The sequence below is a fragment of the Neodiprion virginianus genome, chromosome 3 (assembly GCF_021901495.1).
Source record: "Neodiprion virginianus isolate iyNeoVirg1 chromosome 3, iyNeoVirg1.1, whole genome shotgun sequence".
Taxonomy (NCBI): Eukaryota; Metazoa; Arthropoda; class Insecta; order Hymenoptera; family Diprionidae; genus Neodiprion; species Neodiprion virginianus.
The window spans coordinates 19,010,648-19,036,976 of record NC_060879.1 but is presented as its reverse complement, the minus strand read 5'-3'; the positions used below and the strand labels follow the sequence as shown (position 1 = coordinate 19,036,976).

The 26,329-nt window shown below is 38.3% G+C and overlaps 2 protein-coding genes across 12 annotated transcripts in view; one reads left to right on the top strand and one right to left on the bottom strand.

Moving 5' to 3' along the window:
• Positions 1 to 7,780, top strand: part of LOC124300090 (putative sodium-dependent multivitamin transporter) — a 68,003-nt gene extending 60,223 nt beyond the window's left edge. For 2 of the 7 annotated variants that reach the window (XM_046753764.1, XM_046753765.1), the window contains 6 exons: positions 4,510 to 4,731; positions 4,827 to 5,167; positions 5,291 to 5,410; positions 5,498 to 5,812; positions 5,878 to 6,234; positions 6,416 to 7,780. In XM_046753764.1, coding sequence (XP_046609720.1) covers positions 4,510 to 4,731; positions 4,827 to 5,167; positions 5,291 to 5,410; positions 5,498 to 5,812; positions 5,878 to 6,234; positions 6,416 to 6,665 — 1,605 coding nt within the window. In that variant the 3' untranslated portion in view covers positions 6,666 to 7,780. Of the gene's footprint in view, positions 1 to 3,446; positions 4,144 to 4,509; positions 4,732 to 4,826; positions 5,168 to 5,290; positions 5,411 to 5,497; positions 5,813 to 5,877; positions 6,235 to 6,415 lie in introns of those variants that run through there. The other 5 variants (XM_046753760.1, XM_046753763.1, XM_046753758.1 and 2 more) reach the window with 5 other exon arrangements.
• LOC124300089 (protein expanded-like) overlaps positions 1 to 26,329 on the bottom strand; it is a 140,955-nt gene that overhangs the window by 70,338 nt on the left and 44,288 nt on the right. For 3 of the 5 annotated variants that reach the window (XM_046753753.1, XM_046753756.1, XM_046753754.1), the window contains one exon: positions 22,931 to 22,984. The exons of 1 other annotated variant lie outside the window; for it this stretch is intronic. The gene's annotated coding sequence lies outside the window, so the exon portion shown is untranslated. Of the gene's footprint in view, positions 1 to 22,930; positions 22,985 to 23,719; positions 24,128 to 26,329 lie in introns of those variants that run through there. One more of the 5 variants, XM_046753755.1, reaches the window with a different exon arrangement.

Below are 26,329 nucleotides of genomic sequence, written 5' to 3'. Positions count from 1 at the left end.
AAATATTTGCCAAATAGTTGTTTCCAGACGGGCTGAGTATAAATTTGTTTAAGTACAGTATGGTACAACAAATGTTCCTTAACAATTTCATTTAAGACATTACAAGTATACTGTAATGTGAAATTTCTCGAATGTTATTTAGACAATGAACAGGTAATTTTATACAATTTACAGGTATCCAGTCAGCGATAAAAATGCGCTCAAAAACATGAAAATTTCTTCAAAAACACCAGAGTTTAATCATCTAGATTTACTAATTATAAAACAATTTCAGATATTGTCGATACGAGTATCTTAGCTCGTGTTATTTCAATTTGCTCATCTCCGAGTCTAATTAATAGAACTGATCTTGTTTAATTCGTGTTCACCGTCCCGGGCTGGAATGACATTCTTGGATATGTTTAAAGAATCTCTTCTCTTTTCCTATCTTTCGATTCGTACTCTTCATCCTGAAACGATCTTGGGCTCGTCTTAAAGGCAAAATCCTCAGCGTACATTTACGCCTGATCAAAGAAGGTCTGACTTCAGCACAGCCCGCATATATATTCCCATTGGGCATCGATGTGATCCGAATGGTCGAGAGTATACGCGACACCAAGTCCGCATGCATAATGCAAAAGCTCGGCTTGCAGCCAGCCACCTCTTCGTAAGTTAGGAGGCGTTAACGTGCCTCCGTTTATACGTGGTTCTGGGAGTTGGCTTAATTTTAATATTTGTGGAACGTAATTTTCGAAAGTGTGCAAGTTAGGGCAGAAACACGCTTACGTTATATGAATCGAAACTAACGACTCGCCTCACCTGTTAAAGGTAAAAGAATGAGGACAGAATTTTCATTCGCTTCTCGACTCTTCGGATTCCCGGATGTTCGTTTTGCCGAATACCGGAAATGTGACGTGATTATTGAGTCTGTAACAGTATGAATGAGCGAACGCCGCGAGAAATAAACTCGCCTGATCGGTTATCCGTTCATTTTCACTGCATTCCCATGATACTCATATCACCGTAATTTCCATAGCAATAACTCCTCGTATTGTTATGTTTATGTTAATGCTAAGTTACGCTAACTGCCTGCTGCTCGATAATGCGATGCCAACTTAGCATTAGGAGATCTCCGTGCTCTCTATCCGTAACCGTTTCTTTACGCTGCTCGTTTGCAGAGTGCAACTCTTGTACGTGTAATGTTGAAATGTACTTATGCTGCTATAACTACGGTATGTATTGGTACACCTGGAATACGAACCGCAACGGCGATGCGGGCGTGAAGAAAGGTGCGACAAACGCGTCATGCATATTGCCTACCGTCGTACTTCGTGATTTCAATTTTTTAAATAATCCACGATTATATCCATAAAATTAGCTATTTCATAGTTGTGATTAAAATGCTAGTCATATTCATTGATATGGATAATTTTAAATACGCAAAAGGACTATCAAGGACTTGAGGTTCGAGATTTACAACACCAGTGAAAATCATAGAACAGATAATTTTTTAGATGGAATTCTTACGTCCCGGTTATATAAATAATTCAAAAATTAGATTTAAGGGGAGGTCCAGTGTGACTGAAAGAAGCAAAAGGTCATCCTGCGTAAGAAAACTATGTACGATATTTTCTACAACTTATCTAATTATACAATATTATACAACTATGAGAATTCGAACCGTGCACTTTGCAAAATTCATTATTTTATTGGTTTTCAATAATCCTGTACTCCAATTAGTTGGAAAATTTGCAGTTCCGTAAAAATTGCTTCTTGTCAGGCGAGAAAGAACTGTTACCTGACAAACGTGTGTTGGAATAGTACAGTAAATAGTATCACCCATCCTTACGAATGACACATTCTACGTTTCCCAATAAACGTGTGTTAAAATGTTTGATTTGAGAAGCAACGGAGGCGCGACTAACAGGTCATCAAATTAGGGTTAGGTAACTTACGCTCAATGACACAGTGCGTCAAACTGAATTATTCGAAAGTACGCATGTAAAATAAAAAACCCTAGGGTGTAAAATGGAGTATTTCAGTTGCGCGCATGCGCTAACATCGTTTTACCACACTGTTAGGGAATTGAATATTTCACGCATGCTCCATAGGCTTCGAAAATCGAACTTTGGAAAAAAAGAATTTTCAAAACTGCATGTAGATCAGATATCTCTGTAGTGGTTTTTGAGGTCATTGAATCCGATCTTATGTTCTATTTTCAAATGATATCAAAATGGTAGATCTAATGGGGTGGACTAAAATGGGTAAAGTCATTCGATTTGAATTAAAGTCGTCCTCCCATCTTCTTGGCGGCAGGAATCACTTTTTTCCGAGGATCTAGACCGGCATTACTCGGAAAATCAACGACCAAATATACCTTAAACAAAGTTCGCACTAAAACCATGATCAACTATTTTTTGCTAATAACAACACTTCAATATCATATTTGAAAATTTTAAATTCATTCCAATCCATGTAAAACATTGTATACCTACATTCAAAACTCATCGTAAACTTTTCGTACATCATTTAAAATACATGTAGACAGTAACTGTGATCCGTACGTCTGTATGCATTTGCAAATTTCTTTCAAATCTAATGTGAAAAAAATTGCATAAAATTAATGCAACGTGTAACATACCGGACTGCATCGATATCGGCAAAAATCAAGGTGTCTTACGATAAACACTGAAATTCCGTCTGTTATCTGTCGAAACTCGACGCTGTAGCCACAACGTGGCGTCGCGTGATTTACACACCGAGCACGTTGTACGTGGCAATTATAATAAAAGCAGGTATCGCACCGGCGAATTGAGCAATTAATTCGCTCGGAGATAATGTTTAAATCTATAGATAAACACAGTGAATGATACCGATTTCAATTGACTAATAAATTGGGAGGAGGGGATAGCGGCACATACAGAGATCTGCAATCAGATGAGAGATACATGTGTACACAGATCGCGAATGGATCGGTAGCACCATGTGTAGGCGGTTATCTCCCACGATCACATTCCTTAATGTTCGTAGCATGGGAACTAATCTTTGCTTCTATACTGTTCACAATTACGTTTCGATGCCAATAATGTTGAATATCTTTTTGTATCGATAGCTATGCTAAAGGGGGTAACCTTGTGAGTGAAACAGACGTGATATTCAAAGATACATAGTTTCGTGAGCTCAGAACTAAAACATTTCAAATCCAATCTGGATTTAAGCGTCGTTATAAAATGTCGATGCTAAAATGTAATGCCATTACTGCATAATCGTCTAAAATCTAGTCATGGAAATTAATATTTCGGTATTGACGGAAGTCTATGAAAATATTGTAGTTAATTTTTGTTACCAGCCTAAGGTCTGAACTTGATTGTCTTGACGATTAACTCGATTTTTATCAGCATTGCATGAAAATTACAACTTTACGACTATGAGTAAATATGAAGTACCTTCGTAACTCGATCTACCAGATACGCATCAAAACTGCAATAAATGGATTCACGCTGATAAAACGTCTCCAGTCTATCACGCGCTCTTCGCTAGTGATTACGGGCTTGTCGAAGTCCCCAGAAGACCAGGGGGAAGAGGTTAAACCAACCTTTTCTAATCTTAGACAACGTGGCTCGGCGTAGCGTGGCATGAAATATCGGGGTGGATAGGTAGGTGAGTCTGGAACATCTGTTATATTAAATAACTCGGACTTGAGGTAGTATGAATGAAGTGTATTAAAAGGTGACGTATCTTGAACAAGTGAAAAACCTTCTACAAATTCTTCCGTAAAAACTTTCCTCACCACGTGGACAGTGGTTGGTTAGATACGAAGACCAACAAAGGTAAAATGTTACAGAAAACAAAATCCATAAGTGATTTACCCTAAAGCTAAAATAAGCATTCGAAGAGGATCGCTAAGTGTAATTCAAATGAAATACAAGTGTCTGCATTTCGAGGAAAAAATCACGACTGCTTACGATTTCTAAACAGAATCTTCAAACGTTATTCGATATTTCGAAATACAACGAAAATTCCGGAAAGATTTAAAAGCAGCAAAAGATGGCGACAGAGACTCTGCAAGTGTGGGACTACGTTGTGATAATACTGATGCTTATTATCAGTACGAGCATCGGTGTTTATTACAGATTTACCGGAGGCAGACAGAAGACTTCCGAGGTAAGCAAAGACAAGGTCATGACCAACGGTTTTTTCTCACCTTGCGTTAATTTTTATAAACCAAACAACGCACGAAGCGTGAATTAGCCACTTGTTTGGAACAGATTCCGATGCAAGACTTGTCAACTGTACGAATTCACTTGAAATTGTTCAATCACTTGACATTGCACAATGACATGTGAGATCGATTGAATTGAAGTCATGATTAAAACAATGTGAAATAACTTTCAAGTCTTGTCAACTTCTTTAGAATTCATGTATTCACTTTAAGCCAGTTAAAGCCCTCGCCTTATTCTAAGGTGCATATCCGTAATTTTGAAAAAGTCGTACCTGTACACAAAAAATGAAGTAACCTCTACTTTTCAGGAATATTACACAGCAAATCGTTCGATGAGTGCAGCCCCGGTAGCGATAGGTTTGATGGTATCTTTTCTCTCAGCTGTCAGTCTTCTGGGTGCCAGTGCCGAAAATTACGTATACGGGACTATGTACGTGGTGGTTAATCTCGGTTACGTTATAGCCACGCCAGTTGTAGCATACCTTTACTTGCCCGTATTCTTCAAACTCCAAGCAACGAGTGCTTTCGAGGTAAGAAGCAACGTTAAAGTTTCTCCTTGATGAGCTTCGTAAGAAATAAGCAAATAGAAAGCTCAACAATGTTACTAACCACTCTGCACTTTCAGTACCTCGAGAAACGCTTCGGGACCGTTGCAAGAACAATCACTAGCAGTGCTATCTCGCTTCAGCTACTGCTTTACACAGGGATTGTTCTTTACGCCCCCGCATTAGCTGTTGAAGCTACAACTGGTCTTTCGAAAACTGCGAGCATAATAGTAATCGGATTAGTTTGTACATGCTATTCCAGCCTTGGTGGTATCAAAGCAGTTCTCATCACTGACATATTCCAAGCACTTCTAATGTTAGTTGCTGTCCTCACGGTAGGAATAACCGCCGCCGTTGAAGTTGGAGGTATCGATGAGATATGGAAAATCGCCGTAGCTGGAGACCGTATTGAATTTGACAGGTAAATTACCATCCCGTGAGCAGTTCCATCATGTCGACGTAATCCCAAAGGAACTGTTCGAATCAAAGTTAAAGTAACAGTCTCTATTTTTCGACTTATAATCAATTTTCTTCTCTGTTGAAGCATATCTGCCGATCCAACGGTTCGCCACACCTGGTGGAGTCTGACATTTGGCGGGTTCTTCACCTACCTTTCCCTGTACGGAGTCAATCAAGTCCAAGTTCAAAGATTACTGACTATCAAGTGAGTTCCCGGTAGTTGGATTACCTGCATCTCTGCCTTTCAAGCGTTTAATGATCGCCAGTAAAATTTGTATTTGTTAAACCCTAGTGACTTGAAATCAGCCCAAGCATCACTCTGGTGGAGCTTACCAATCGCCGTGATAATGTCGGTGATAACATGCTTCTCTGGACTGGCGATATACTCGAAATATCAAAACTGCGACCCTCTGACAACTGGAAGAATTTCATCCACCGATCAGTTAATGCCCCTGTACGTGATGGACACACTGTCGGTGTTTCCTGGACTTCCCGGACTCTTCATCGCCGGTATTTTCAGCGCCGGTCTCAGTACCGTATCCGCCGCTCTTAACTCCCTATCAGCAGTGATTCTCGAGGATTACGTGAAGCCGCTGTATATATGGAGGTAATAGAATCAGAAATAGAGTAAATACGCACTATACATGAGGGTTTATTGACGTCTCCTTTCAGGAACATAGAGTTTCCAGTGAACAAATTCGCATACATTGGAAAAGCATTGGCTTTTCTAGTGGGTCTGCTTTGCATAGCGATCGCTTTTCTGGCACAGTATCTTGGCGGTGTTCTCCAAGCTGCACTGACGATATTTGGCGTAGTTGGAGGGCCAGTTTTGGGGTTATTTACCTTAGGCATGTTTACCGAATCTGCCACTCAGCGAGGTGCCGTCACCGGACTTCTAATAAGTCTTGTTTTCGGTCTTTGGGTCGGGTTTGGCCAGCCGAAACCATCGGCACCAACTTTGGCCGTATCCATAGCGGGCTGCAACACAACCTCTGACATAACCAGATTGTCAAGTTTTACCAGAGCTGAGTGAGTAATTGATTTGGTTGTAAAAATGAATCGAGTTTCTGGTTTTTTCTTTTGCTCCAAATGTCAAAAACAATTTGCTCGTTGTCGATCCGTGAAGAGTTCATATCGAATTATACCACACAAAGCCTTCGCCAAAATTCGGATCTCAGCTAGTCTAACTCCCATAATCGTTTATTTGCAGAAGCACGGGTGACAGTTCATACTTTTATCTGTACCGAATCTCCTACATGTGGTACTGTCCCATGGGCTGCCTGGTATCGATGATTTGCGGCTACATAGCAAGTCATGTTTTACGTCTCTTCTTCAAAGAAGAATCTACGGAATTGAATCCTGATCTCCTGGTTCCAGGACTGTCTTCAAGGCTGAGAAGAAAGCAAGCGAATGCACGAGACAATAAAAACACGGGGGTTCAATCGAAACAGAATTTTTAAAGGCTGAATAATTACGTTTGTAGGTTCGTCGATAGGTTGCTGAACTGGATTGCTTACTAAGGCAATCGACTTTACTTGAAACCAGCATAAGTAGCTTCTTTCTCTCACGCAAGGTCAAATTTTCAACAATCGATGAACGACCCTGTTTACGAAGTAATATAAAAACATTATACAGACTCCATGCTAATAAATCAAAAATCTAACACACCGATCAGAAACCAGAAATCTTGACATTTCCTCTGGTTACCTTATTGATCCAGGGTCTTATTACTTGAGGGCGTACTACGCAGGTAGTATGTAGTGAAATTAACTTACTCCTGGCTACATGAAGTTAAAAGACTTCGAATAAAGTCACTGGACTTTCAGTGACTTCGCAAGACCTAGTGTGACCAATGGCTTCGAAGAAATTCAAACGACTTTGGGTGAGTTCACGTGCATGGCTTTAAGTACCATTACAAGGCTTGTTGTGATTTAACTGTGAGTTCAACTAGTTAAAAAAAAAACATCGAGTAATTGCATAGGACTTTGCTCGTAACACATTGGTTTCACGAAAAATACATTATATATTATATAGTCAATTTTCAGAAAGATCCTTCCACCAACCATAGAATTCACGATTTTGCCGTCAGTTTTACTCTGTACTTCGTTTATGTACAATTGCACCGTTCAGTTTGAAGATTAAGCGACCGTGAAGTGCCTGATCGTAACGCGCCACATTCTTGAAAAGCGTTGACTGTAACGTATATCCCTAATGGCAACTACTGAGAGAGTGTGGTTGGCGATATTCTTAGGGATCGTTGCTTGTCAGCAGCAAGTCGTAAGAATTTATCGGAACGATAAACTTGAATGGAGATTCTGGACCCGGTCGCGTGGACACAGCGGACACCGAAGGCACTGAATGCATGTACCTTTACGATCACTGGTTGGTGTACCTACTCGGAATAAACATTCGGACCGCCCACGCCTCCGCAAAACCGTCGACTCGAGTCCGAAGTTTACCAAAACGTACGCAAACCACCGCGGAATGTGGTTCAGCTGGTGTTTCACACCGAGTATGACGTATGAAAACGGAGAGGCACGTCAGCAGGCGTGCGAACTTACGCAACTAAAGCGACATGATATAAAGTGAAAACAACCGAGCACGTGAGAGTGTTGTAAAACTTATTTTGAAAAATACATACGTGGAGGTAAATAGCCGTGAAGTTTGATTGTGATTTTTTAGAAACTAGTCCTTTTAGAATCACGATCACGCTTGTTTCTGGTCGCCTTTTCACAATATTACTTAAGCAATTTGAATTGTTGCTATTGCTGAAAATGGTATTCACTTCTGCATGAATTTAATTACACCGTTACAAAATACTTTTACGAATTCAAAAGCCGAAGATTTTTCAGTGATGAACGAATCTTTCATGTGATACTTGGACTGCATTCAAATATTGAAGGCAACGTCTATAAGTTTGTTAATTTTCACCTGATCATACCTACTCCAAAAGACTGCAATCAGTAGACTGATGTGACAAAAAATGCTTTGATTATGCCGGTAAGGTTCAAGACCATTTCACATGGCACTATCATTTCTCATCGTTCCCAACCAAAGCAACGTAACCCTATCTACAGTTTAGTTTGATGGCGACACATGGTCTTTGTATAGTTACATTCATGCGAAACGAATTTACTTGACGACGTAATAGTTTTCTAATTCATGTATTACATTCTGATGCATTGTTGTAATTATTTCGCCAATGATCTTGACACGTTTTATAGATATGTGTGTGCATATATACAATATATATATATTGTTACAAAGGTTGGCCGCGGAATGATGAATGTATTCCTGTCGTAAGTTGAAGTATCTGATAATTAATTGAACGACTTGACTGACAATGACTTTTATCGGTGTTAAATCGCATGTTGAATACATGGCGAACAAAAAAATGAGTTGCTGATATAACAACCGATTAGGATTAGGTATTGCGTTGACGCACGCGATTACAGCTTGTGTTTGATTCCGATTTACCTGCTTTCTAATCTCTTCCAGTCTTCGCGCAAGTGTTTTAATGCAACAAATTGGCAAGACTTGTCAAAATAGCAAAAACGCCGCCGAGTACATGTAGGAAGACACAGAGACTTACTTACGTAAGTTTATACCGTATACATGTGTAAACAAGGAAAAATACAAGCAGTTGGATACACGAAGTGTGGCCAATAACGTTAATCGACGGCCGACCGTTATCCTCGGATCGCGGGTAACGATGACCCGCTTTTTCGGAAGCTGGATCAATTTGCTGAGATATTTACAAGATAATTATACAATCTAAGTGTACTAATTCTCAGAATTCCTTCACGGTCCTGTTGCAAATAAATTCGACCTAAGAATAACCTGGTCGAAATGATGTTGACAGCGATTTACGTGGCTGGCTTACATCGGTACACGAGTCGCGGGATTATTCAAATTTTCATCACCACCGGAATTCATCAACGAGACACACTAGACAACGTGCTGATAATTTACATCGCCCGCCGGCTGAGACGCGACGTGTATTCTAATGAATTTCAAGAATGTCGTGACGTTGGGAGATTATCCAGTCCGATGATTATCTACAGAGTTTGATACACCATTACACAATGTTAAGAAATAAAATACTCCGATATAGTCAAGGGTTAGCTTTTTGATACATGAATTTTGGTTAAGAAGTCAATGACCAGGATATTTTTACATTTATAAATAGCGAAACTAGATAAAAACATTGCGGATATGCTTGCAAGGCCCAAAATTTTTTTTTTAGAATTCCCGTATCACTTTGAAAATTCTCGCCAACTTTTCTACTGAATTATTCATCAAACTGTCTCAAGGAAGCTTTGAAAGTCGCTTTACATGACTCAAAAACCAGTTTCTTACTCGATGCTAAAATTACCCTGCATATATTATACAATTTTATAACTGCAAGAAACTTGCAGTGCAGTTTTAAGGGGATAACGATCTCCGTCAAATACGGCAAATCGTATTTTAAACCTCCAGCTTTCTCTAAGTAATCAAATATCTTCAAACTTTGGCAAACGATAGGACTGATAATTGTGGATGTGGATTGGTTAAGAAAAGTTTGGTAGATTGATGATAAAATGCATAAAAATATCTGACTCAGCTGCAGTAGCGTACCATAACCTCCTTCCATAGGTCCTCCATGAATCGCTAATTTTTCATCTTTTCTCAATAATCGCGTGACATTTTTTGCATAAAACGAATTGGACATTACGCGTTACGATCAAAAGATAATATGCTCAGTGTTTTTGCCGTCCGTGATTGCATCTCTTATTTCGAAGGAGGTCAACTTCAGAAGTGCTTCTTATCACTTAAATGGCTGAATTAGCGAGTAAAAAAATACGTGTCTAATACTTTTCGATGTACCTACTACAGCATATCACAGAATGAAATTTTTGTACTTCTCAAGAGGTTTTTGAACGTTGAGAAGCTTGATCAGCCGTGCAGTACGTCTGCTCTAGTAATTTGGTTGGTTTATAAGGAAAATTCAATCTAAGTACGCCAAACGATACCTCCGACCAAGAAGTCAGTACTTTTTAAATGAGAAAATCAAGTCAACTAATAAACTAGTGAAAAAAACTAAATACTAACAAACAGCGTCAAATTTTCAAAAAAGGCACAGAAAGTGTACTAAACATCATACAATTGCTGCGAGAATTTCAAAAAATGTGGGAGGTGTTGTCAAATTTATGAAATTCTCAAAATACTTTGTGTATTCTTGTAGGTTAGAAGCTTCTTTGACTGTGGCTAGATAAGCTCGTAAAAGAAATCCATAACATCAATGAAACATTGACATCAACTTGTTCTTATCAAAATTGATCAAGAGGGGTTTTTTCGTGAATTTTATACAGCTCATGTCAGTCAGTGTAATACATATCGCGCCGCCAGATGTCACGGCGATCCGTTTTTATCCCTAATGATCGTTATGTGTACTATGGAGTGTACAAAAGGAGGACAGTCTCTAATGATCGGTTCGTTCAAAATGTGGTAATATTCTTTAGGCAAATAAGGGTACATAGAATAACCGACGTGACACTGATTAATACAAACTGAATGTTGAAGTTAGTTACACAGTTACGCTTAAACTAACTTCAGATAAGTAACTTACTTTTAAAAGCACCACCCTTATTTGCACCAAAAATCAGGTAACTTTTCATCAACCCTAACGAATCCCTCCTTCTACTATAGACTCCATGGTGTGCACGATGATAGAAAAGTATCTTCCGTTGAAACTGCAGCGCCATCAGTGGGAAGTGATTGGTACTAAATTTTTATACCGAGTAAGAGGCGGGAAATACAAATTTTCCAGCGGAGCGACCGCATTCTTCGTAAATTGAAATTCATTCGCGTAGCCAAGCGATTCCAGACTATCGTCCGCTTTATATTACCCTTTACTTTCCTCGAAAATAACCAATGCCGTTGAGATAGCCAAGAATAAAGTACTGAATTCATGGCTGCTCGCGCCGCGTACGCAAGACTTCCTCCACGTCCAGCCACGCAAAGCCATGAAAGGAATTTTTGAGCCCGTTTACGAGAATTACGAGACGATGCATACGGAACGCGATAGAATTATCCACGGCGCAGCCGTAAAACTAAAACGATCGGCATTAGGATAGGCACACGGTGCTTCCAGACCGTAAGCCTAGATATTTCCTCTTTATGCCCTCATAAATCTGAGCCACCAGTCACGTTATTCTTTATTCAACGAATTCTGGACCGAAAGAAGGAATTATTTACTACCAGGTCACGCAATGTAAGTCCCATTCTTATTTTTCTCTCTCTCCGATCTTCGTTAGATATATTTACTTCCCGTTTTCTATACTCCATATACTATAGACATGCATTTTTGAGGTTTAAGTCTGTCCTCCGTCTTAATTTTACGATTTTTACCACCAACGTCAGAACCAATATTTTCACATTTTCAGCACATTTTTATTATTTTTATTTTTTTTGTATAATTCACGCAAGACTTTAGTTACTCAGGTACGAGTAGTTACAGATTCGTAAGAGGTATATAGCTAAGAAACACGCAATGTTCATTAAATATTACGCAAGAATTTTGTGCTCAGGTTATTCCCATTGCCTCGGGGGAATCGCAAAGCGTAATTATAGCCACAAATTATTCGATCAAAATATATTGAAAGAACGGAATAGTAATTTCTAGGCAATTTGTTAGCGTATACATCATCAAAAATCCATTCGGAAATTCCTATACCCCTTTTTTTGTCGTTTCGCCAATTACACAATGCCGTAAGGAATCTCGGAGCAGCATGATTTCAATTAACAATTTCTGATCGACCTCCAAATTAGAGTAGAGGAACGAAAGCACTCGTGATATCATCGTACAGACGAGGAATTTTTAAAGTTTAATTAATTCAACCCAAATTCCCTACTATATTTTTCTTTTCATTTTCGCACTGATTTTGTGACACTCATACACTTACTGCGATTTGTTGAAAATATTATTACGATTTTTCAGTAATTACTTTTGTTTCGTCAACCTGTAAGTTGAATTAACTCTCTCGAATAAAAAATGTCGACTCTTTGATTGTAGACAAATAACGGCATGCTTGGATTGAATTTTTCTCGTAAATCGAAATGAACAAATATGACATATAACATAAATAACCCGCTTGTCATACGGTTCTAAATTGAAAGTCAGTCCCGCTTTAATTGTTAGAATTTCCGAATGTTGAGAAGTCCTAGAAAAAAGAATATTCGTTTTAAAGAAATGTTTAAAAAGATTTTTCGAGAAAAACCTTGATTATTTAGAAAAAATAATGACTGCACGGTTCATTTTACGAAAAAAAAAAAAAAAAATTGAAGTAGAATTTCTTTCGATTCGAATCGAAACCTCAGGATGACCGGACAAATTTCAACACGTCGAAAATTAATTAACGAACGTTCGAATTATAAAACTTTCTTATAAATTGATGATATTTTAGCTTATGTATTTCGAACTTCCTCGAATTCATTCCTATTATAATAGTAGGAATAGTGATGTCGCTTAATTCGTTTTCACTATCGTTCGCTCGAATGACATTTTGCTTAAGATTTTTCAGACGTATTTTTTTTTTTTTCCTCCTTCTCTAACTTTTTATTCACAAGTTATCGACTGTTCGTCCTTAATCTAACACCAGAAACATCTCGATGTCCTAACAATCTATATTAAAACAGACTTCAAACGACCGTATCTCCAAATCCAGCATCACGAACTCCACATCGCGCTAACGTAATATCAACGCTAGAGAAATCCCCTTTTCGCCAACCGTCTGAGAGTCCAACTTTCAACCAGAAGGATGTGAAAAAAATTCGAACATTCTCCTTGAAAATAAGTCAAGGTCGCATTTTCTCAGGTGAATCCTATCAAGGGTAATCTGAAAAATCGGCACGGATGCGTCGCGCGTTAAGATGACAAGTGCAAGGCGTCTAGCGATATAACGCAAAATAGAAGATGAAAAAGTAAAATAGAAAGAAAAATGAAAAAAAAAAAAAAACAAGACTTCTTTCGAAACGATAATCTCCGCTTTCGCCGAGCACGCACGCTCTCTTGTTCAGTAATGACACTCGAAATATTCGGATAAAGATCTAGCCTCAAGACAGGTCATTGACTTCCTCTCGTTGCATAACCGTATGATCAACGCGTATACATCTATAAAGGCCCACTGCTTACGTGTATTCGCCTTGAATCGTGTATACAGGTGCGCAGCACGCCATGGCGTGGGTAACTAGGTTATACGGTAATCGCCAGGAATTTAATCTCCCAATACGAGCCAAGCTTCGTGTCTGTGCAATCCGGTGTAAAGGTTTGTAATTTTACGTATCGTCGACGCAACGAAAATTATTTCTCTGTACGTAAACGAAGAATCTATTATTATGGGATAGAATTTATTTTTCATTCCTATACCTGTAATTGCGATAATAAATAAGTTGGTGTTGTACGATTTATTGAAGTGAAAAATTTCGCCGACTGGAGAGACATATTTTAGTGTTGTAACAACCGGAACTTTTGTGATTTTTCTTTTTTTTTTTTTCGATAACTGTAATCACGCTGTCATCTCTTCGAACGAGAAAATATAATTTTTCGGTCGAACTTCGCGTAGGGTAAGTTCGTTCGATCGAACAAGTGTTTGTCTGTACAGATCGGAAAAGTGACTAATTGTTGGAGAAATAAACGAGCAATGGAAAGATCACCATCGGATGCCCGAAGCTCCTCAGCTTCGTGATTAATCATCGCGATCGTTGGATTAATGAATCCAACACTTTACCGCTCGCATGATTTTAAACGTCATTAAAATTCATCGAGATTCTACTTATCTACGGTCAAGTTCATTCAATGACAAACTAAATTCACCAGATTCTATCTGAAAATTAGATTGCTGCATTTTTTCTCTCCAGATTTCTTCACGGCTTGAAGATATCGGATAAATTTTATTTCAAATATAAGGGCTAATCGAAGATCAGTTACCTGGTAAAGTTTTTAAAAACTTATGGAATGCAATTCACGCACAGACCAGTTGGAAAAAAAATAAATAAAAATTTCAGTGTCTATGTTGAAAATGGTTAGTTGAATAAAATGAGCCTTTGCGGAGTGAAATCGAACGATTTTGCTAGATTTTTAACCGTTTAAAAGCAACTTGAGAATAAAGCATCGAACGTCTATCACTTCTCATTTCTAATTCTAGTATTTTGCATTTTCCTATATTTCAAAGAAATCTCGGCAGCTTGTGAATATAAAATTTTACCTAGCGTCCAAGTTATTTTCATAACTCGTAGATCTCGTTATCCGACAGAAAATCCGATATAAGAGTCACGACTGCCGCCGCTCCGGGACTCAAAGTAAGAACCGGAAGCCCTCATTGAGCCGTTAGATCGCTGATTACGAGTCTTGGCTCTTATACCGCCTACTAGAATCACGATGCATTATGGGTATTACAGGGCAAGGATACGCGGTGGACTTACAATAAGATACAGATAATTATACGCTCTACTCTCACGATCGCGAATGCGAAAAACTTTCAAAGTGCATACGTAGAGATCCGCGTATTCAACATACCGGAAATAATACGGATACTCGTATAAGCGGATAGATGTATATACCATACTAGTAGTAAATAAGGTACGCAAGTTCACCGTAAAATTAAATTAACATCGCTGAAACCCGGCGCAGCAGTAATTGACGGTGTATCTCTTTAGATTTGCGTTCGTTATAATGCCGCGGATTCTTTTGTACGTAAAATTATCTGATTTCGTGGCTAAATTGAATAGTCTGCAAAAATGTAGCGCGATTATCGGTTAATTCAATCGAGATGCAGAATTGGACGGTATATTGGACAAGGAATGTATTCAAAAAATTCAAGATCGCTGAAATAATCATCCCGATTTAATTATGTGATCCTATTTTCATCCCGGTCTGAAAATCTCAGGATATTCTCCCAAATTTCTACTTTTTCGAATGAAAAAATTAACACAATTCGTTTTCATCCCTCATGCGCAGATAGGGATGAAAATGTCGATGAAAACGTATTTACGGGTGATTTTTGAGGATCTGACGAAAATGAATTTCATGTTCGGAAAGATAGCATTTTTTACACGTAAAGTTGATGAATTTCTTTTTCGTAAACAATAAGGCATAAAAGCATAAGAAATGGAGGATTTTTATACCTTCGTTACCGAACACTAGCACGCATTGAAATTGTAGTCGGGTGTAAATTTTTAACCACAAAAATTGTGTCAAAAATTCGTAGATGAAGTAACTACGTAAAAAAAAAAAAAAATCCCCGTCATTTTCAGGCATCGCAAATATTTGTTGTCGTTTTGTTTTCTTTTTGTTTCGATAATTTTCCGACGTAGTCTCCGCGGTGAAAATGAAAAACTTTCGTCTTGCAAAGACCAAAAATCACGTCGGATCAGGCATCATTTTAAAACACAGAGAGCGGTGTGCGGCATATACTTTACTTCTCGACTGTAAGATCCTCGAGGAATGTCGAAGACAACAGAACAAAGACCCGCCACGTCTAAGATTAATTAAGTCGCCATTGGTCGTGATTACGCCAGGTTAGGATAGGATGCACAATTAAAGCAATTGTAAATATACGACCGTTATGCGATAATTAACAGACTGCATTGTCCGAGCACGATGTTATAGTTCCCACGAAAAATTAAGCCGTTTTTTCTGTAATGACTTCATTTTAAATACATTCTTGATTTTTCGGATGACACTGACGGAAATTTTTAGTTCCGGTTACCGCTCAGTCCTTAACTATTTTCATTTTTCACCACAATCGAAAAATATAGTTCTAAGTAGAAAATGAAAATTAGTTTTATAGCTGTTACCGGAAAGTCTAGTATCCGTTACTATTCTTTATCGTTACGATCACTGTTACTAGATTTTCTTGCAACTGTTGCGAAAATTTAATGCTCGTGCAACAATGAATTGACGTTAAAGCCTTGTTTAACTAAAAAAGTAGAGCAAACCTCACAAACTGATTTTGCGTTGCAATTACCAAAAAAGGATCGACAATAGCGCAAAATGGTTACGTGTACCTCGTTTTTCATAATTGCGACAATATTCAAACAGTTTATTTAACGATACCTGTTTTACTCAATTTTTCTAATTACTGTAAAAAATTAAATATTTCTCAGCGCAGCGACCAGTTTGCAAAAACGCTAAAGAGAGTGATTGGTGAACAAAATAAAGTGTTATTTAGAGTAAACCTTCGTTTCAACGTAATTATTTTCACAGCACAAGTGCAAAGAATTTCCTCTCACAAGGAGAAAAAATAGTATCTGCCACAACAAATTTTTAAAGAATTTCAAAGACATTTAAGTTACATTTTCTACGAAGTACCGTGACAGGAAACTTTTTTTGTTTTCGTCACAATTATTTTCGGTATTTTGAAATGACCGAACGCTGCGTAACGTATTCAATTAAGAACAATTTCTCCCACTTCCAGATGCATCGACGAAACTTGTACGCAAAGAAGAAAATATCGCATTATATCATACCGAATCCAGAATACTTCCATTCCCACCAGCGTGGATAGTAAATCAACCAGCCAAAGTTTTGCCGCCGACAATGAGTCAGTCTACAAACATGTTATTCTCGCACAATACTGGTAATAACGAATATTATCATTTCCGCGATATTTTTATGAAGCAATAATACGTTTACTCATCAACAAACATCGAAGAGATATAAAACGCAATAAAAAATTGTGCCAGCCGACATGTGTCTCTTGTACAAGTATTAAGAAAAGAATAAAACTCAAAGCTCGAATTTTCAAAATTCGACCAAACTTTGAAAACAATCGATTCGGCTGCGTTATCAATTTTTCTAAATAACGAAAAATAGTGGAAACTTACAGAACTGATTCGTTCGTTAAAATTGAACTCTGGTAGGATTAAAATGACGTACGTCACGTACGAACTTTAGACGTCGTTATCACGTTGAAAGAAATGTTCAACAGTTCATTACGAAAGAGAAAGAACGTGTTTACAATAATGATTTTTAACGACAACTGCGGCTTATCCAGTTTAAAATTTTATTTATACCGTCTTGGAACATGAATCAAGGGAAGTGGATTAAGTGTTCAAAATTATTGGACACTAATGACTGGAAGGACAAGGAATGGAAACTTGAAGTTCGCGAAAAACTACGTAAAAACTTTGAATGCCATTGGGTACGTCGAGGGTAAGGTTTCAAAGATATAAGGGTGGATAAAAGGGGAAGGAAACTCGTGAAAATATTATAAATATTGAAAGAAAAAGTTTACGGAGAATGAGCCCTACCGTGTGATCCAAAATTATAAAAAGTAATAAAAAAAAAAAAACTGTTTGAAAAACGGCGAAAATTACATAGCTCAAGATACCCATTTGAGACGGGTTTTTTATTTTTTTCAACTTTTGATTTAGACGGCCCGGCGAGTTCATGCATAGATAAATAATTGCTCATTATAGGCACACCTGCTGAATACAGCCATGCGTAATCGAAAAGATTGATATACAAGGTTTAAAATCATGAAGCTGAAGCCAGCAGCCAAACGTGTTAAAGTTTTTTTAAATGAAAAAAATGCAGCTCACTTATATCCTCATAATTCTATAAAAAATATTGGCAATTCACGATGTTTCACAAAATTTTAATTTTTGGACTTTACTACATTATTCGAACGAACATCAGAACGTTCGGCTGCCAGTTTCAGCCTCGTGTAAAATCTCAGTAGGCGCGATTGTAGGTGTTTCGTTTTATTTGCTAGTGACCGCACACACGTGGCCTTGAAATTCCACGGGATCGACGGTCTCTTCTTCGCAGGTGATTGAGGACGCGTGTTTCCGTGGATGGCCTTTGCCCACCGGGTCATGGGTCGAACCCGGCTTTGATGTATTTTTGCCCCGGGCGAGAATAAAAAATTATTTAATCCGACAAATCTTTCCATTCAAATTATATCGCTGCGTAATGGTTTCATCTAACTATTTACACTCGCATATACCGTACGCACCTTGTTTTCCGAACACGGAGTGACTCCGTTTTTTGTGTGTTTTTTTTTTTTTCTTTCTACAACAATAACGATTAAGACCTGCGCCTATAATTGATTTGGTAAAATTCTTTACAAGTTAACCCGAATTAGAGAGGATCAAGCAAAACTGTATATCTTTTCACTGTTAAAAGCATTGCCGAATTGCTCACTTTCAATTTGATTCCCAATGTCGAAGTTGGCCATCGCATAATTCTTGTAGATAAAAAAAGTAATTAGTGTATGCCGACTGGGAGCTGAAATAAAAGATATCGAAAGCTGCGTATGGAGTGTGTTTGCCAATGACGTTATTTTATATTAAATCTTGTCATGCTGTTCACGTTAAACATCATGATTCAATAGGTCCGCTACTGGGCTTCATCCCGCGCATCTTGTCGAGCATCGTCAAAATTGCCGATCTGATATTTCCCTAACTATTTTCCAAATAAACGCACTGGCGCTATCGGAACCTGCTTTTCCTAACCAAGTCCAAGTCTTAGTTCAACGATACGGATGAAGAAATACAATTCTGTTGCCCGTGACTTTGTGCCTCGTCAAGGTTTGATAGTAACGACGAGATTGGATTGCTACTCAACAGCAGAATTACTGCGTACCAAGCAAAGTTTATCGGTCGTTTTCACAGGAAGATCGCTCAAGACGGATGGAACTGCATTAATCGCGGTTTTCGTTAACAATCGTACTATTTTCCACTTGTTCCATGACTCGAAGTGTAAGATCAACGGAGTGAAAATTGACCGGAACAAAAATATCTTCGACATATCAGGTAGAATCACTCTACTTTCGTCATTTTCACATCTGAATGCAGTGATGCATAGACTCCTATAATGTACAGTCGTAATAAGCGACACTTTACTCGGTCGGTAAAGGCAGACTCCTCGAATCCTCTTAAACACGTATTAGATTATTATACGGAAATATGCAGTAGATACTCGAGGCTCGGTTATCCTCGATTGAATGGTACGTGTTTATGTTAATATTCCAGCTTCGTGACAGGAATGTCAGTTAGGCTTTACCTCGCGACGTCTCGCGTTGTTTCTTCTCTCCTCTTGTTAGCTTCCCTTGATTTCTTCTAGCGCCCAGTCGGCACAAGCAAAAAGCACTTTGTGAGTCTGGTACATATCGCTGTTTTACTCCGGATCTGAGGTGCAGGATAGGCAAGTAGGGACGGTAAACTCGGATGAGTGCAAAATAGTTTATAGTTTATGACGCAATATTTCCCGTTTCTTCTTACAAACTGGGCAGACTGCTGCAGAGCTAACAAGAAGTACAGCCCGTAACATCATTATAATAAACTTCCCCACTCCTAGTTGCTATTTATCTAACCTATTTGAACTTAACATTGCACGTTTTATATATACCATCGTGCACATTCATAACCGGGCACAACGTACGTACAGCTAATTAAACCCGTGCACTTGACGCATATATCGAGACAATCTCTTGAAACTTGAAAATCAGCTGCGCATGCGCGAGTTTTATCGGCTGTTCGTGCAGGCTGGCCATCCCGAATTTCAGCTGTCGAACTGTTTCTGGCGGCGATGCAGTTGATACGAATTTTCGAGGTTAGAATCTCAAATAATTGAGGCAGTGACTCGGAAAGGTTTGGGAAGCATTTTTTATTGGGTCAGAAAGTTGATTCTTCAAAGAACGGTCGGAATTTAATGCTTATGCTCTTTCAAAATTCAAACGTACACATTTTGTTTACGTTGGCCCGCCTGCATCGCAGACAAAAATATCGCGGCGGGAAGATTTCTCCAGCCAATGAGATTGAATTATTTGGCGCATGCGCGGATGATTTTCAAGTCTCAAGAGAGTGTCTCGGTATTTCGCTCGAGTCAAAAGGGTTCGAAATTTCGGATCTCAGGTTTCGTTAGAGAATTGTTTCACTTGAGTTACTTTTTTCAACGTAAAGCTACACCGCAAAAAGTCTTTTTTCACACTCGTTAATATCCAGTAATTTATTTTTAAAAATTTTGAAGAACTGCATTTGGACAAATTGCGACATTTTTGTTTGTTAACAAACCGCTTGTTTCTGGGATGAAAATTGCTACGGCATTAATGTTAATTTTCTTTCAAACTATTTCAGAAAAAATGTTTCCGACTTCCATTGCGTAACGATTATGACAGCTTATGCCGAGGTAATGCCAATTTTTACTTCAATGATTCGATAATGAAAACAATTTTTTTAAAGACGAAAATTTAAATCCCGGTTCGAAGTGTGATGAGATTTTGTATTTGATCGTGAATTTTTCAATTTATGATATTCCAAAAACAAACTTACTTCCGACGCAAATTTTAAATTCTGTAAATTAGTCCACAAATCGCAAAATATGAATATCGAGATCATCAGCAGTTGTACCTGAGGTCTTCGAATTTCCAAACAGTTCTCAAAAGGAAGAGTTATCCGATAAACAGGACTATAATTATTTCCAGTTCAAATTTTTGAGGCCTGACTCGAGCCTTATAATAATTTTGCAGGTGGGCCGTAATAATAAGAGAGACTGTGTTCCGCTAATTTGCGTTGTCCGGCAGCAAGCACCGCTAAGATGAACGCATATACCATAAAATGCATGACAGGAGTGTGATTTAAACTTGAGGCCCCCCGGTGATGGGTGAGTAAAAAATAACCAACGACACCCGGGAATGAGAATCCACACACGCGCACACACATACACAGCCTGAATTCTTTTGAATCAGCAGAAGGAGGTAGGTGGCTCTCTTTTTGCTAATTTTTTAACGAAATCTTGACAAATAACATTTGTTATTACATGCCCGGTACAAATTGCATCGTAAAAAGTCAGAATATGCCAATATTGAACAATTTCAGAGGTTCTGTAATTGTAAAAAGTTCACATATACCTGCGCGGAAAGAAAATTCATTTTGGTAAAGTTACTAGACAATTCTAGTAAAATGTATGTTGTTACAATAACGGTTGAAATATTGTTGGTATCACCCAAGAATGTGGTACAATCAAACTTTTGCTGTAATTACATTTGTCAATACTACAGTATCTGGTTGTTGCAACATTGAATCTGTATTTATAATTTAAATAAGGCCTTAACATCACTTTGTTGCTGAACCAACATAAAATTATTGCAATATTCACAAGAAAACGTACTTACATTGGCCATAATCAAAAGAGAAACCCTCGCATAGATACTAGACTTCTGGTGACAGCTACAAGACTAATTTTCGGTTATGGAAAAAAAAATTAGTAATCGATCGCATATTGACCACAACTAGACAACCCCTGTGTATACTTGCGTTATGTCGCTATGATAACAATGTGATGAGATTCCGACCACCTGACAAAGAAACGCGAAAAGTCCATTAAAAATAAAATAAAAATTACACAAACTCCGCAAAAAAAAATTAATTTCAAATTACAGACATCTACTCAGCTTCGCGATAATTGTAGAACCTTCTATACTCAATCCCTGTCTCCGTATAGATGATGCACGAAGGGCGTATAAATACACCGCAAGGATATACTACATACATACACGCAAGGAACACACGCTGTGCTCGATAATTGAATCCTAGAGTTATGCTGATGAGGCTCCAGCCTCAAAGCATTCATCCCGCAAGTCCGCATGGCTGTGTGTAAAATTTCGAACTGCAGTATGTGAAGGCAGTAGTCCTTCGATACCGATTTCCACTGCGTCTGGCTCCCCCTTCTTCTGCGGGAAGAGATGCAACCAGCAAAAGAAGGTGCCGTCTGTTCCAGCTATTAATTTCTGAACAGAATGACCAGTAAAGTGGGTAATTCGAGAAATTAGATTTTCGGTCTTACCCCCTGAAATGTTAGCGTCGGATAGAAAAAGATCCTCTCAAAAGATCGGCCCTCTAGTTAAAGTCTAAAGGGTCACTAATTTGATTCTCATTTCCCATTCATTGAGCATGGAAAAATTTCAATATTCGATATAAGTTAAAATACTCGTAAACTGTTCAATATTTTTTCAATTCATGCTTAGATTTTTGAAGCTCATTCTTCAACCTTTCCAAACCATGAAATCCATTTGTAGGGCTTAAAAAACCCTACAATTTGAAAAGAAGATTGTTTTTCTAGCATAAAAATTGAACGAGATATCGTCAAAACACTGAAAATCACAAAATTGGGCCTTTTCAGGCCCCATAAGGGTTTAGGGGTCTGATACTCTAGGAATCGGTGTTTTTTTTTTAAGCCGAACACAATGGTTTTAATCACTTTTCCAGGTGACACTAAGGCCGATTTGACTATTTTATCCGGCTAGACCCTTTCGGACATTGCTAAGGATCCTGAGTAACGATTTTTCCTAAACATGCATCTTCGTCTTCAGTATGAAAAGACGTTCTGCCGAGTCGGACCTTGAGCATTACATCTGCTCTATTTCCATACCTTCACTGTCGTTAAATTCCAGACTTTATTTGCTGTTATTTGTGAATATTATTGTTCAGTTTCCTGAACAATGTATTCGAGAACGTATTCGAATTTGTATACAAAATGGATGCAGTCGGTGATTCGAAACGCTAATTATTAATTGTTATATTCGCATCAACTTGTTTCGACTCTTTCAATTCAAACCCCACACGGCGTGTCTTATAAATATATAAAGTATCTTTCTCAAATTACATGTAGAAAACAGACTTTCTCTATATAGACGATTTCAACCCTTTAATGGTTACCTAAAAACTAGTCTTACGTTCTTACCTATATACCCCTGTCCGCTGGGTCCCCCTGGTCCCGATATCACGGTTGGTCAGTCTGGAAATAATCAAAGAAGAAACGGGTTGGATAATTACAACGTTGAAATAGAAAGGCAAAATATAATACATCGATAAAGTATCAATAATGTCCCCGTGAAGACCGGAAGTGGGAATGCCTTGAAGAGCTTTATTGGGACATTAATTATCTCAATTCGAACAATATTACACGCTTCAAATTTCTTTCGAATCGGTACAGCGGTTCATCTGTAATCCTGTCTACAAAAAACTCGTATACCAATCCATGCAGTGGTATGTTATGAACAAATGCTTGAACTCGTGGATCGATGAGATGAAGTTCCGTTTCAAAGTTCAATGAATCATCGCGAAAACTGTAGAATTGATAAACTTTTCAAGATTATGGACGTGCATCGTTTGAAAACCGGGCATGGTTATTGTAACATGGTCTAAATGTACCTAAACCATTTTCCCTCCAAATTTCAGCGAAATCGGTCAAGTGGTTTGTTTGGTATCGTATTCACTGATATCTGAATCGCACACACAAGCGCATCCATCGTTTTCCGAAAACATTTGCAAGCAATTTTTCCAGTGACAAAATATGTTTCCAACAACGTGGTTTCGTCATTTTCTCTCAATACAACATAGTTTTGCAAACGAGTGACGTGTGAGATATTCCGTTCACGAAAATCCTACCTGTAGAATGGTACCTTATGTGTTTGGATTAAAAGTCCGTGGTAATCGCGAAGAAATTTAAGGGACCCGGAATAAAGCTGACCTTTTGTAACAGATGAATCGTAAAAGGGAAGCATCGATGACCTTGGACATGGACGAAACTGAGGTTCATCGTCGGTACTGCTTACTGATAAAAAAAAAAAATAATGGTAGGAGCAAGGTAGATACTCCTCCCACGAAACCTCCAGTCCTCGTCCAGCGGTTCTTACAACCCTGCAGTTGTTAATGCACAGGATCCGATCTGAACGCGGCTTAAGACAAAGTAAGGTAAGGTAAGGGCATGGAAGGACAAGGAAAAATTAAGGTACGTCCCACTCGCTGCGCCCTAGCTCCGTTCCTTATATTACCAGGTTGCAGTGTGGAATGCAGTCGTCCTTCGAGTGATCCGAGGTGGTAAGATGGTGCCGCCGGTGAGATGCACCAGTCAGGATGCTGCCCGCATCCCTGGGATTCAATATTTCAACTTAACAAGGAAGCCTCGTTTGGTAGCAGTTTGCTACAAATTAGCCATAGCTCGGCTTTAGGTTTAACCTACAGTAATCACCCGGAAGATGTTTATACTGCGGAGAAGTTAACCCCGTGGCAAAAGTCGCGAACATCCGTGAACCGTGAGAATATCGAATTGCGAAGTTGACGTTCACACCAGACTGTTTCAGATGAAGGTGGTGTTTTTTTTCTTGCTAAAACAAAATTTAAGCGTCAGTTTTTAGCCCAACTGAATGTCCGCCTAAAGTATAAGATTATTGGTTCGAGTCTAAGATATGCCTCATTCCGTGTCGTACTGTCTTGTCCGTCTTAAGTAAGGTGTGAAAAGTCATGAATTGAATTGGCTCCATGTTAAAATAAGTAAATAATGAAATATTCGTTTACGAAAACCTTAGTCGGTCGGTTTCGGTTCGCAAATTTCGACAAAAAAATGTGGGAACTCCTGGTTTTGCTAATTTCTAATTTCTTATTGCTGCTACGTGAAAAAGGACCTACCATCATTTTTGAAGATAATCCAATTGTCTGCAATATTGTATTCATACAGGGTCGTGCATACGATAATTTTATAAAATTCCACGTAGAAAGTGGAGTAATTTTGTTTCTTCACACATTCTTTGGATGGAAAAAAGTCGCATGCTAGGCTCTGAGACAGTTCTTACGATTGAACTCGAGTTAAAAATCCCAAATTTTGGAAGGTGTAAGCTTAGATTAGATTAAACGTTATTCCAGAAAAAAAATATCACCCTAACTTAAGACAGTCTAGTTTCATTACAATAATAATATATTCGATTTCACACCTCATATACAGTGTGGTAATCTGAAATTCAAATTCTTTCCACAAATTCGGAACCAATTGCTCCTAACGCAACAATACAGCTGGTATTAATAAGTATAAAAAAAATTATACAAAGTATCAAAACTTCACCCCATTTTGATGTGCAAACTTAGATTCAGCATTCTGGATTCCGTTATCGACACATCGAAAAACAAAAATTCTACTTTTCATTTTCGGATTGTTTACAATAACTTCTTTTTATCTCTGAAAACAGAGAAACGGGAAATTGAAAATCTCTGGATGACAAATGTCTTCAAAAATTATTAGATTCTTTTTAATCCGTCCAAAAATCGACATCAAGTGTGTTGTGCTGTTCAAGTATAACCGATCTGGATTATATTATAAGTATTATAACCAATATTAGATTGAACAGATTTTGTTCTACACAGAGGCAGGTATAAATATATTTATCAGTGTGTTTTAAAATGTACAAATGCAGTGGACATTTTTAAACTTTGACAAGAGTTCTTTTTTTTCTTCCTCCAAGGCTTTGTCCCGAGCCAGATACTTCATCGAATTTTCAATATTTGCCACTATTTAACCTTTATCTTCTTCTCTTTTGAACTCTACATGCCTGTGATGTTTACTTTCAAATTGGACCGCGTCGGGCAATTAAATTCCCATTAAGGTATCAACCTGTGAGTCGAACGCGTCTCGAATATGCTCAAGTCTCACAAATGAGGCAATGGTATTCTCTCGATGTATACCCACAGATGCTTGTACAATACGGCATCGGTTTGGTTGTATCCTCGCGGTCCTTTCTCCGAAGAACATTTGATACCTACTCCAGTTTCGAGTCTAAGACATTAGAGACCCGTTTAGGGACAAGGCAGAAAACTCATGCAACCATAATCTTATACCGGCAGTTGTTGAGAAAAAGAAAATATGAGAAATTGTCATCTGTCGCCCGCTGCAGTGCACAAGAGTTTTAATATTTATGAGGGCATATTCTAAGATCAACAGTCGAGTTGCCTAAGGATTCATTAGACCTGACGACTGGGTTCTTGATACAGAATCGTGTAGAATTGAAGATCTGTGGGACGTCGCGTCTCATATTAGTTATCATGTAGTCACACGAAAAGTGGTTGTCATGAGGTATACCGTCAAGCGCTATTTAAATTTGGAATACAGACTAATCTCTGAGCGTTCAAAAGAGATGCCTCGATCAGATAAACCCTGAACGTTCTCTGATATTGGATTCCACGTGAATGCGTTGCTAGTCGGAAGAAAAAATGTTCATAAACGCATAGATACGATCGCTAAGAATTCCTCGACCTCGGTTTTGCAGTTACCCTTGATCAGCAATTCGGTGACTTACAGAAATACGATATA